At 40.6% G+C, this 13434-nt stretch overlaps 1 protein-coding gene across 1 annotated transcript; it reads left to right on the forward strand.

Annotated features, from left to right (window-relative positions):
* Positions 1–467: 467 nt before the first annotated feature.
* On the forward strand, positions 468–12993 carry ubap1 (ubiquitin associated protein 1). Its single transcript, XM_027003694.3, has 7 exons — positions 468–649; positions 1557–1605; positions 1711–1835; positions 1998–2807; positions 2929–3093; positions 3252–3353; positions 10617–12993. The coding sequence occupies exons 2-7, from the start codon at positions 1566–1568 to the stop codon at positions 10755–10757; spliced, it is 1383 nt and encodes a 460-aa protein (XP_026859495.2). The 5' UTR covers positions 468–649; positions 1557–1565; the 3' UTR covers positions 10758–12993.
* Positions 12994–13434: the final 441 nt, after the last annotated feature.

Raw genomic sequence — 13434 nt, forward strand, 5'->3', positions numbered from 1 at the left:
ATTTGAAACAATAGGGTCAGTCTTCCAAAAAACAAACAACAACAAAAAAACAAACTAACAAAACAAAAAACCGACAGCATACTTCCTGCTATTGTGATATATCTTAGGTACTAGTAAAACATATATAATTTCAAACCTTTAACATTTCAAACCTGATAAAACTGGCTAAAGCAAAGTAGTGGGACTAGAACCGTTTAAATCCCAGTTTAAGTTAGTTTGAAGTACCAGTTATGTGTCAGTTGTAGCCGGAGGACGATTGGCTGTAGGGTTATGCAACATTTTGTTTCGACGACAATGACGAGTAATAATAAATTTGAGTTTTTATGTTTCATGACGAGTAATAATGAATTAGAGTTTTTATTTTTAATCCACGTGCTGGGCGGGACCCCGACCTAAACACGTGCCGATAAAATCTGCCCTGATTGGTCCAAACTGGCGTCCTTCAGCGCCAGGATAGTGACGTCGCCAACCAGGAACCAAAGCAATAGAGGCGAAACAAGCCAAGATGGCGGCCCGCGATGAACCAGGGAACCCATTCCGTTTTCATTAGTATTCGTCACGTCAACGTCTTGATCGCAAGGCTTATGTTGGGAGAAGGCTGATTACTCGTTGGATAATACATTGGAGACTCAAGACGGAGCAGATACTGGTAAACATTGCTAATGATTCACTGAGATTTGGAGTCGGGGCGGTGGCAGAGGAAGTGAAGGGGCTGCTGTTGGTTATTTAGCTTGCTAGCGTTAGCGTTAGCTAGCTAGTTTCTGTTTGGACTTCGGATTCGAGTCGAAATGCCTTCATCTGGCTACTTAACTACATCTAAAAGTGGTTAACGTCAGTTTAAAAGTAGCCATACAAGTCACATTCACTTAGATATTTTGTGAACGAGCTGTTTGTTTCGTGTCGCTTCATCAAAAATTGTATACATAAATGTCGGTTAGCTAAGATAGCTAGCTTTGTGGAACCAGCTGGACGATCTCGCTGTCGCTACCTACTCGCGATTTGGCCTCATGTCTCACACAAGATCGTAATAACGTTAGGAAACCAGTCAGGTATTGGCTTGCTGTCATTCTACTTTATTACAAAGGCTTCCGGGTGAAAAAGCGATTGAAACACGAAGGAAAGGTTCGCTGACAGCTCGCTGTTGCGCAGCAGAGCGGCGAGCGACCGCAGGCCTGCTGGCTGCGCGTTTTCCTGGAGCTACCATGTAATCCCGGATCACACTGCGACTTTAGAGATGCCACTGGTCTAGTCAACGTAGAGTCGTGTTTGTTCATGAGCTGGTCCCATCTAAGTATTTTGCTCAGTTCACGAAAAGATTGATTGATTATATCTCTTTGGGGTACGAAGGTTGTTTTGATCAACGCGCTTCTGTTCCGCTTAATCACTGAAAGAAACTGTTTTCCACCAGACATACCATTCAGTTACCAAACGCTTCCCTTTTTCATGTAGTATCCCGCTAGACTGAATTCTTGACAATCACCGCGTATTCTTTTTGTAGTTGACATTTAGGATTTGTGCTCTAAGGTTAATGAGAGAGTATTTTTTTTTAAAAAAAGGTACTCTAAATGGATGCAAGGAAGTCTGGATCAGATATCCACAACAATGGTGAGTGACGTAGTTATCACTCATTTTATCTCACACCCTCATTCTGAGATTGTTAATTTATTTACCTTTTTTCCTCTATCCTTCTGGCTTAATTCTTGTATCTAGGACCCATCAGCTATCTTGATGAAGTTCCTTTCAAGCTCAATGAGAAGTTCCGCTGCCCTGCAAAAGTGGGTCTACCCATTGGCTTCTGTTTGCCTGACTGTAATTCTTTGCTCTCAGAGATGCAGGTTGGTCTACTTTATCCTTTTTTTTGTTACATTATGAAGCTATTTTTTTTAAGGCAGTGGACAATGTAGTCAGGTGAATTACTTGGTTAAACATGTCTAATTCCTAAATTTGTTTGACAACATTTTTCTCAAGGCATTAATATCACCTTGTACTGCCTACAGTATGACTTCTCTCTGGAGAATCTGACTGTGCGTTGGGGTGAGGATCTTGCAAAGACAAGAGCTGCCGAGACTCAAGCAGCCGAGACACAACAGGTGGAAACCGAAAAAGATGGGCAGGCCACCTCACAGGACATTGATGTGGGCTTGGCTGTTGGAAAGACCGCCCGCTCCACAGAGGAACACGACATCCTCCCTCCAGCTCTGAATCCTGTTCTGGCAGGCCTTCGGCATAATGCCATCCTTACCCCACTCCCTGCCCCGAGCTTTGGACCAGCGCGACCTGTACCCAACAACCCAGCCCCTCAATGCTTGAACCTGGCTGACTTTGAGCGAGAGGAGGACCCCTTTGATAAATTGGAGCTTAAAACGCTGGATGACAAAGAGGAGTTGCGCAGCATTCTCCAGAGCCAACCGCAGTCGTCTCTCTCGCCCCCGGAGCCTCCTGTCCCAGAATCCCACCCTCCCTCACAGAGCAACACACCACCTCTGCAGGGCAAAGCACCTGTCTTCCATAAGCCCAATGGGCTGGTTGGACTGCTGGACTTGGAGCGGCCAGTCCCTGGGGGTGTGGGGACCCCTAGGGGACAGATTGATGCTGAACGCCCCTGCAACATTCGCTCACTGACTTTCCCCAAGCTGTCGGACCCGGGGGATTCCCCCTCAGATCCTCTCCTCGGTGTGTACCCAGCTGCCCAACAGCACAGCCTACCTAATGGAACCCCATCATCGCTGCTGAGATCGACACCACACATCAGTTCTACTCCACCTGTAGAACTACCAGGCCATACTCAAAATGGAGCAACAAAGCAGGTATATACACAGCCTCCTACTAAGCTTTCTCAGTACTGAACTACACGGTGCCTGTTGCTCTGTTATGATTCTCAGAGCTCTTGCTGTGATTTAAGTTGAGAGTTGCCTTTATGTCCTGCAGTCGCACCCTGCCCCTGTAGTGGGTCCCTCCTCATACTCAGCTCATGGAATGCTGCTTAACCTCTCCGCAAGTGAGAGGCAGTGTGTGGAGACCATAGTGGGCATGGGCTACTCTTACGAAGGGGTTCTCCGAGCCATGCAGAAACAAGGGCAGAATGTCGAACAGGTTAGTTGTGACTCCTTTCATTTTTGAAAGCTAGAGTAAATACAGCAATCCAGTGTCGTGCAAAAATTACTGAGTCACAGCCAGAGTGGTGCAGAGCCCTTTTGTTCTGTTGCTGTTGCAGATTTTCTCTAAAGGTTTTGTTCTCTGTGCCTCTGCAGGTGCTAGAGTACCTATTTGTCCACAGCCGACTGTGTGAGAGAGGTTTTGACGCCAGTGCTGTGGAAGAATGCCTGGAGATGTACCAGTGTTCTGAGGAAAAGGTTTGTCCGCTATAACACTCTGGTAGCAAAAGTAACCTGCCAGTCAGTCCCAAACCCCAGTCTCTCAGCCTGTCTCTTATATACAGTTTTTAGGTTGCAGACAAAGTATCCCATGGTGTTCTCAACTCTTAAGACATTTTCTTCTAACAGTATGTGTGCATGTCACCAGAGCTGAGGGAGGGTGTCTGGCCATGGAGCCTTGAGACTGGGCAGTAAGAGTTTAGAACAGGTCTTGTTCTCTATCAGTGCTGAGTACATAAGGAGTCAATATATTATTTAGTGATTGTAATAACTTTATTTGTCTGATATAATATACATGTTAAGGGCTAGGCTATTACACACAGAGACTAGTATACATGGCAAACACAGGCTAGAAATGAACATAACAAGGCTGGAAATAAGGAAGAGGTGAAAGTAATGACAGGTGAGGAAAACAACTAAAGAACCAAACAAAACAAATACATGAGGCAGGGAAACCATGCAGACAGGGATGCTAGGAGGGTGGCCAATCCTGTCTATCTGTCTGTCTATCAGATATACACACACATATCTATCATCACTGGTGAATAATTAAGTCATACTGTTAATTTAAAAACTGTCAACATAGTTATTTTATTATAAGTTTATTCATTTGTAATAGGTGTATATACTCAAACTAAAGTGAAACAATCAGAATTATTTAATTAGTTATAGGTGATGAACATTATGGCATACTGATCATTTAAATGGTGTTCTATCTATCTCATATATATATATATATATATATATATATATATATATATATATATATATATATATATATATATATATATATATATATATATATATATATATAATTTATTTTTTTAACCGTGTGTACAGTCTCTTCCCCCGGTGCCCAAAAAGTAGTCGCGCACACCAGTTTTCCTCAGATAGTTTTAAGAAGGTCTGAAGAGCTGGATATGTATGGATAAGCTTGATATGTGACGATGAGATGCAGCAGACTAAGGCAAGGCTGTGTCTGAAATGCATGTGGAAACAGAGACCAGTTGTCACTACCTAGGAAATGAGTGACAGTGTTTGATTGGACTCCATACTTCTGAAAAGATTAAAACCATATATCACTTGCTAGCCCATGTTATTGGACCTGCTAAATGGCATACTGTGTTGAGGGTGTGTGTGTGTGAGGGAGAGTCTTTCCATATTATCAGGGAGGTGTTTTCAACATTTACAGAATTTAGCAGGTGCTCTTATCCACAGAGTTTTACAAAAGATCCATAGTTGTCTGTTCAAAAAAGAGGAATCCTGAAGACTCACCCCTTTTCTGCCAACAGTGTTTCTAGGACAATGTAATTTTGCAGGACAATTTATCTTGGAGCAACCATTTCTGTGTTTATGGACTGGAAAATAGGGAGATTGAAGTTAGCCACTTTAGCCAAAGGCATGATGCATTCCTGCAGCCCTGGTCTATAGATCTGAAATATCTAGAGTAGAGAGGGAAACAAAATCTAGCTATCACTGCATTTTAGAGAAGAAATGATTGGAGTGGAATAATTCCTATTGAACCACACGTGCAGTGGCTATGTGGTGCAAGACTATTGTTGTCAGGGAAAACGTACATGGGAAAAACGTACATGGGAAAAACGTACATGTCGGGCGTTAAGAGATAGTGATGACAAGGTAGGTGGAACCATCAGAATAGGTGCCATCAGGGGCATAATAAGTAGCGTCACTCAAGACAGCAGAGCTGGAGCATGAGAACAAAGTGTTGTGCCGGGAAGCTCTTTGGCTTGCCACACAATACTGCTTATCTGATGTTTCCATTTACTGATATGATCACTGCAGGGAATTCGTGTAAGGGATCTTGTATCTAAGGAGGAAAAAAGCAGACCTAGTGGCTTTAAGAAACTTTATGCCAAGATGTTAACTCAGAATGACTTACTCTCACACTAATCCATAACAGTTGTAGAGTTTTAAGCGATAGTACACTGTCTAGGGTTTTAGATTTGCTAGAATAAGTTATTGAAGTCTATAGCTGGACCAGATATTGATTCCAAATATAGAAAGCTAGGGGAAAAACTGTTCTTAAGATGGACTTTCGTGCGATATGTAGTATTGGGAATAATGAGGAACTCAAATAGAAATCCTTGGGATTAGAAGGATGATAAAATATTGCTCAGTACTGGGATGACTTTCTTGGCTAGACAGACTGGAGTGGGGCAAAGCATGACATCAGCAGACAGATACATGTATACAATGCTGTCAAAGGACTGTTCATGGTCTGGACATAAATGACTTCAACTGTCCCTGATAAGGGGTGTGAGGGGGACATGACATGATTTTTTTTAAGTTAGTGTATATGGGAATGTCAAAATCGAATGGCTTGGTCAGGGAGGGTAAAGTCACACAATGATGGGGTACTGAAATTCTCATGGGCTCTTTCAAAGTTATTGTAAAGGTTTTAAGACTAAAACGATCAGGAGAAAATAAGTGAGTGGATCTGTTTGTTTGGAAGGAGGGTATCATGTATTGTGATATTGCCTTAGAAGTGCATGTTACTTAGTATTTATAAGCACAATCTATCAGTGTGAGTATGTTTAACTGAGAGAACACTAGAACAAGTAACTAGATAAAATGCTAGGATTGGTTCTAAATAGTTCGAAGAAATGTCATATGTTGCTTTTCTTTGTGGCTCCAAATATGAACAGTCATATACCCCTAGATAACTAGGTGAATCTGATGCTTCTCATGCTTCTACATGAGTCAGTCTGTAATTCCGTGGACCTGTGTTATGCATACACACATGCAGAATTTTCTTTGCCAGTTTCCCAGTGTTCTATGGATCATAAATGGATCAATTCTTCCATCGAATCAGGAATGGCTGAAAGACACGTTAATTTCCACTAGATCAGGATCACCTAAATGAAAAAAATGACTGACTGATTTATTAATAGTGAAAGCTTCAAGACAAACAGATTATTTTGGAGGATGCAGGGCCAGACATCAGGGAGGGGAGTCCCACAGGAGGTGACTTTAACTAGGAAAAGTGGTGACATGGTGACTACAGCAGTGAAAGGGCCACTATACTTACTAGCAAGACTTCCTATATGACCTTCCTGTTTGACATGAACAGTAGCTTCTATTGAACATAGTGCTTAAAACGCAGAGCCACATTTCGCTCCTGTTGCTGAGATTTAACTAGGAAATTAGAATCTTCTAGGTGTTCACGTTTGTCCTTTGAAATATATCTGCAAAACATCTCTGAGAAGAGTCAAGGGGTTAAGATCTAATGGTGCACTGTAGGGAACCTCATAGGGCATCCTATACAAAAAGGATAAGCCTGTGGCTTTAATTTAGCTGTCAGTCATAGCTCTTCTACATGTCTTCATAGAGATTCTACACATCTCTAAGGGTGATTATGGGTTATAAAATTTTGGCCTAATACCCAGGAGTTTTGTCTCATCACTTTACCTGTGGAAATGGGTTCCCTGGTTACTCTAATTGAAAAGGAATTCTCCAGCAACTGAAAATCTGGCATAATTTCCTTTGGCAGTATATAACCTGCAAGTTAAAGCTTCATCCCATCATGAGAACAAATTTACAATTACCAGTATACTTGTAACCTCCACTAGGGGCTAGAGGTCCAGTTAAATAATTTGTTTGTATCCACTAGGGTTGTTGGTTTCATGGTTGTTGACTGTGTAACCATTTGACATTTTTTAAGTACTTAATTAAAACAGATTTCTGTCCATTACTTTCTATACTTGTTACTCCCACCCCTGGATGTAGACTACATGTAAAACATTTGTCTGAATAATACACTGCATAAGCATGTTATATTTCGACCTCTTCTACCACCTTTGTAATGTTTATAACTTTATCTTACATGATAACTATTTAACGCAAAGCAGAATATGACATTACTGACCATAACTAAATTATTTTTGACTTTTGACCATACTACTTTTGACCCTAGTGACTTTATTTTTGCTTATATCAACTATACTAATAACGTAGACAAATGTATGATTTTCAAAACATTTTTATAAAAAATACAGGCATGTTTTTTTTTTTCTTTTTTTTTCTTCTCCCTCTCCAAGTCTAAGAACTGACTATGTTGAGCAACACTGTGACCATGCATAGAACCCTGACCTCAATGTTACTGAACACGTTTGGGATGAATTCGAATATCAGTTATGTGCCTGGCTTTCTCGTGCAACATTTCTTGACCTCACAAAAGCCTTTTAACTGAATGGGCTAGATTCCCAAAGGCGCATTACAAAATCTTTTGGGAAGCCTTTCCAGAAGAGTGGAGTGTGTTATATCTGCAAAGGGGGGCAGGGATTGGGCTGGGAGAATCTCCATAATGTTGGTTATGGATTTGGAATGGGATGTTCTGTAAGCTCATATGTGTGATGGGCAGGTGTCCACATACTTTTGGCCATATATTGTTTATCAGCAATGCATCATTTTAAACAAATTAAAAGCTGGCATTTATTTAAGCAGTTTATCTGCTGTGTGATAAATTTATGAAAACCAAATACTTTTTGTTTCAACTATGCTAATGAAAGCCCAAGTCAAATTGTAGCCAATGATCTTTTTAGATAAGTTTATCATGCTATGCAAATTTAAAACCACAACACCCCTAGACAGCCTGAACTTTGTGTAGGGATTTGTTTTCAGGCAGTAAACATGGCTATGACCATCACACTCTTTGTGGCCAGAAATAGGTTTGCTGCAACATGATGCATTTTATCAGCCCCAACATGTCCTACTTAGTGATATAAATTTATATAGATGAGCTTTGAGGACAACAGTTGTCACCCGGCCACTAGCAAGTGTGCTTCCTGAAATTACAGCTCAGTTGTTCCTACTGCTGCATTTCACCCAATGAAGTAACGTTTTAAAGAAAACACATCTCCTCAGTGCTGGGGGTACAGGGATGAAGAGAGACAGCAGAAGCTGCTGTCTGTAATGGACATGATGTGCGTGGAGTGACTTTTTGTGCTGAAAGATTGGTAGCATTGATGCCAAGTGCTGCAAATGGCTGGCTCACACTGTGTCCTGTGACTTTCCATATAGAGACTTTAAACATGGAATAGTGTCTTTATAGGCAATTGGGCCATTTCCTACAATTAAAAAATGTGTTCCTTCCAAATATAGAGATGAGGAGTTGGGCTGCACATAGTGCCACTGATAACAAAGCAATTAATTGAAGGCTGTTTAAAAAAACAAACATGAAAAACGTTTTAAATGGACTGGTCAGCCACTGAATGATGCCTGTTATGTCCGACAAAAAACAGCTTCCAGAGTTTAATATTGCTTGCACTCTTGTGTTAATCAGAGCAGCTGAAAAATTTGGGGGCATTATCAGCCTGTTTGACAAGATTCTATCTGCCCCAAATTGTGTCAGCTGAATAGTCCAGTTATATCAGAAACAGTCCAGTTATATCAGACCACTTTCACTAACAGTGGCAGGTTCACAGTGGCTACTGTTTGAAATGCCTCTGTCCTCGCGTGTACCCACAGAAAAGTTACGTTATCTACAAAGTTCTCATGAGCTTTAATGGCTTTTACATCCTCAGTAAGGCACTTGCACTGTTAACACCCCACTGTACATTTTAAAACTGCTTCTTCCCTTTTATCTCTAGTTTTCTTACTCACGGGTCAGATAAGATGTTCGTAAACCAAACCAACAAAGAGAAATACTTTGTTCTCATCATTATACCCATCTTTCACCAAGTCACCCATACTTCAAAAAGTGTTTTACAATAATTCTAACACTAACTCAAACTAACAACAATTGAAAACAGAGTAAATGGAGGATTTACTCACAAAACACTGCAGGCCTGTAGAGTAACCTTTTGACTGGGTTCTATGTGAGTACCTTACTGTGCCTACCTTACTTTGAAAAGATCATCCAACGTTAAACACTTTGCCGGTCTGCAATCAGACTATATAACAAAAGCTGAGGACACAATCTGTCCTCATGCTGGCCAGCCCCCTCCTCATACAATAACTCAAGAGCCTCTTTCTCCCACTTTCTAGTACACTAGACTTTTTTTTGTCAATCATAGACTTTATTAACCGTATACATGTATATGTGTATATACTGTTTATTCTAAATGGATATATTTTCTGTAGCTACATTACACTGCTGTTATACACTTTATTATTATTATTATTATTATTATTATGCTAATTTAAAAATGTTAATTGAATCATGGTTGAGTTTTCAAACACCCCCACACACACTAAAATGATGAGATTGATGTAATTCTTTATTACTAATCAGTGGTGAATGTTTAAAATGTGCTATTAAAGTTCTTCTTTTTCTGTTTTTCTTTTTCACAGAAGTAGTCTTGAACATCAGTAATAGCTGCAGTAGAAAACTAATTTGTCTGATAAACCAAATCTTTCAGTAACCAAAAATTCCTAGAAAATTAGGTCCATAATCACTCAGACATTGGCTGTAGAATGGATCATATTTAAGAGCTCAATGACTTTAAAATTGACACCACAGACCAATTCATGAAATTTGTTCCCTGATCAACTACTATTGTAAAATAGACTCATCTACGAGAAACAACAGCTCAGCAGCAAAGAGATCGTGCAAATTCACAAAGTAGGGACATGTAAAAACTACCTGTCCCCTGTTGCCTCACTCACTAACAGATTTTCAAACTACCTCTAAATACATCACAGGAACTATGCTTCAGTATCTTCAGGATATGGGTTTTCCTGTCCAAGCAGCTGTATGCATACTGCCTAAGATCAGCATTTGCAATGCAAAGCGTGGGCTGCAGTGGTGTGAAGCATGCCACCACTGGACTCTGGAGCGGTGGAAACATTCAGTCTGGTGGATGAATCTGGGTTTGGCAGATTTTAGGAGAATACAACCTACCGGAATGTATAGTTTCAAAAATAAACTTAAGTGGAGGAGGTATAATGGTCTGGGGCATTTTTTTCAGGCTAAGCACCCTTAGTTCCAGTGAAGGGTAATGTCAGTGTTACAACATACAAAGTTGAAATTCTCACTTTATTTGCTTTTGTCTTCATGGCGACAGTTTAGGGAAGGCCCTATCCTGTTCCACCATGACTGTTATCCTGTGCGCAGAGTAATCCATTAAGACATGGTTTGACGACTTTGGTTGTTCGACTTCAGTTGCCCCAAACTTTACTTTAGTAATTACTAAATTAGTTGGTAAACCTCATGTCACTGCAGTGAATCCATTGATGAGAAATAACGTAGCACGTTATTGGTTTGTTTCTCTCCTCTTTCAGGCTCTGCAGTTCCTGCAGCTGATGTCACGATTTGGGGAGATGGGCTTTGAAAGAGATACCATCAAAGAGGTTCTGTTGATGCACAATAATGACCAGGACAAAGCTCTGGAAGACTTGATGGCTCGGGCAGCAGCAAGCTGAAGAATAGCCACGTCTGCTCCTGGAGCCACCCCTCCCTTGCCCCTCAACACTGTGGTCACAGAGAGAGAGAGAACGACCGTGTGTGTGTGTGTGTGTGTGTGTGTGTGTCTGTCTGTCTGTGTGTGTGTGTGTGTGTGTGTGTGTGTGTGTGTGTGTGTGTGTGTGTGTGTGTGTGTGTGTGTGTGTAGGAAGAGCAGGTAGGGTGTAGGCTGAGGGTGTCTGACGCAGGACAAACAAATATGTAACCCTTAAAAATATACATGCCCATTGAGGAAGGACGTGATTGGACCATGCACTTTCATCCCACTTAAGCTATGACCCCGTTAAGTGATCTTCGATTGGTTGTGCGTGGGAGGAGACTGAGCCCCCCCTCAGTGGAGCACCCCTGGCTTGTTTCTCCATTGCCATAGGTACAAGCGGAACCGGAGGACAGTGGGTGGCACCGAAAGAGATGGAATTGAGAGGAACTCGCTCATAGCTACAGCGCTGCCGTCTCTCGCTTCTGGGTGCAGGCTTTCAAAACTGATGGGAACTTAATGCACACACAGGCGTACACATTCACACACCATGTCTGAACAGAGAACTCAGAAAAGTGCCCTCTCTGTTCCTGCTACTGACTGGCTTTCATTTTTTTTCTGTCTCTGCTGTTTATTTGTTTAATCATATGTTCCTTTGTTGAACTGTTTAACAAGACAAATATGTTTTGTCCTCATAGAGATTCTGTTTCTTTGCCTACGGGTGTAGTAATTTCATTAAATAATCTAATTACCACAGTGAATGTTGTATTGGGGAAAAGTGAACAATTAAGTAAAAGGATAACAGCTGCTGCCTGGTTGGCTTTAGCACTGGAATGGACAGCAAATTTAATTGCAAGAGAAACTGAAGTGTTCCTGGAAATGCAATATTTAAACATGTCTAAGCATTCTCATACAAATGACTGCAAGAGGTTCACAGATATTAATATAAATGTATTTCAATTTGTTCAATATATACTGACACTTTCAATCTGTAATAAAGACTTTAGAAAATCTTCGCCATTTACCTGTGGATGTGAAAGTACACTGAAACACTCATCAAGGTGGATCATTGAAAAAGCAGTAAAATTGGAATCAGCTTGAGCAAAACTTGCCTTATGGTTTTGCAGTAGACAAAGGGGAAGGGCTAAACTTTTTCCACAGACCTAAAGACCATGAGCACCATAGAAAACGTGAATTTATTTCATTTCATTCCTTGTTGAGTCCCAGCTGCTCAAGCTTTCAAAAAATGTTTGTTTCCTAATTGGGTTATGTTTTAGAATGATGGTGAGTGCAAAATGCATAAATAGCCACCACCAGTTTTACTTCCAGTTGCTGATTCACATGTAGTCTGTGCTGTCGGGGACATACCGATGACATTACTTATGGGTCTGTTTTGATCAGTTGGCCTCTGGGCAGCATGCATTCATGGTAGCTCTGCCAATACTTATGCTATTTGGGCCTTTTTGTTTAAGGCTTGTTTTTAACTCCATAATAACTTAAAAGCCAGACACTAATGTTTGAAAAGTAACTCCTAAGTGTACACCTACACAGGGTCACTTGACTGCTGTTATATTAGCTTTGTTACATCAGTTCCATCTCTGGAAAGCTTGTCACAGAGAACAATGCTTCAATGAGCATTTCCAGGTGTCCAGATCAGTTTCTCTTAATGGTCCTCTCTGGTTCAGGGCTTAAGCCTGAGATATTTTGAACATGATTTTGCTCTTTTAGTTTTTAAAGGCTGGTACTTGCTGATCCTTTTAGGAAATTACTTTTAGACTGAAGTGATAAGATGTAGAGGGTGCTTCCTGAGCTACTTTTGTAATACATTGTCTTCATGTCACGTAACTGAAGATAATGAGATACAAGGACTTGAAAGTGGTTTTATTGAAAAGACGTGTTAATATAAATACACAGAAGCAAACTTTTGCCAAAACATAAAAGAAGTTGATTAAAGTGTTCTAGTCCTAATAAGATTGATAGTGAAAACGTGAAGTCTGTGCAGAACATAAATCTAGATTTTGTTTTTCCTAACGTTGATTTTTCTAGACAAATGAAAAGTAAAGCCTTTTTTAATGTTCATGTTTCCCATGAAAGTCCTTGGAGTCAAGGCTTAAGCTTGAGTTGTGTCCAGAAAACCAGCTCATGCAGTTAATGCTGATACTGAAATGTGATTCTAAATCATTTGGCAGTTCACTTTGATTAAACTTCTTTTCAAAAGATGTGGCAGTTGTTGGTCTTATGTCAGTTATGTGGAGGTGTTTGTGACAGTTGTCTGAAACATATCTGGTTTAAAAACAAAAACAAGCCAGCAAGCAAATTGTGCCTACACTGCATACACTGTCCTTTGTCATGAAAAGGTTTGTATTGAAAGCAATAAAGACCATTTTTACTGCTTTTCTTGTTGAATTTACACTGAAGAATAATCTACTCGCTTGCTCCAAGATAGGGCGAGAAAAATCTTCTCGGGGGTAATTTGTTTTTCCGCACTTAATACTCTTACTCATCAGTTCATATAAATTCCAGTCCCAATTATTCTAAAAGTACATTCGGACATGTTGGGTGAGAAGATAAACAAATTGCCGTGTTGGTAGTAGTAACCGTCATCTGTCAGGTCGGGTAAAATATGCGCACGTTTTACGCGTGTTGACGCGTGCTGACGC

The sequence above is a fragment of the Electrophorus electricus genome, chromosome 8 (genome assembly GCF_041902795.1).
Source record: "Electrophorus electricus isolate QZ-2024a chromosome 8, ASM4190279v1, whole genome shotgun sequence".
NCBI lineage: Eukaryota > Metazoa > Chordata > Actinopteri > Gymnotiformes > Gymnotidae > Electrophorus > Electrophorus electricus.

Bases quoted from the DNA above. Each gene is read 5' to 3' on its own strand.
- ubap1 (XM_027003694.3), top strand. From the start codon at position 1,566: ATGGATGCAAGGAAGTCTGGATCAGATATCCACAACAATG. The intron at 1,606-1,710 runs GTGAGTGACGTA...TCTTGTATCTAG, and splicing joins ATCAGATATCCACAACAATG to GACCCATCAGCTATCTTGAT. The intron at 3,354-10,616 runs GTTTGTCCGCTA...CTCCTCTTTCAG, and splicing joins ACCAGTGTTCTGAGGAAAAG to GCTCTGCAGTTCCTGCAGCT.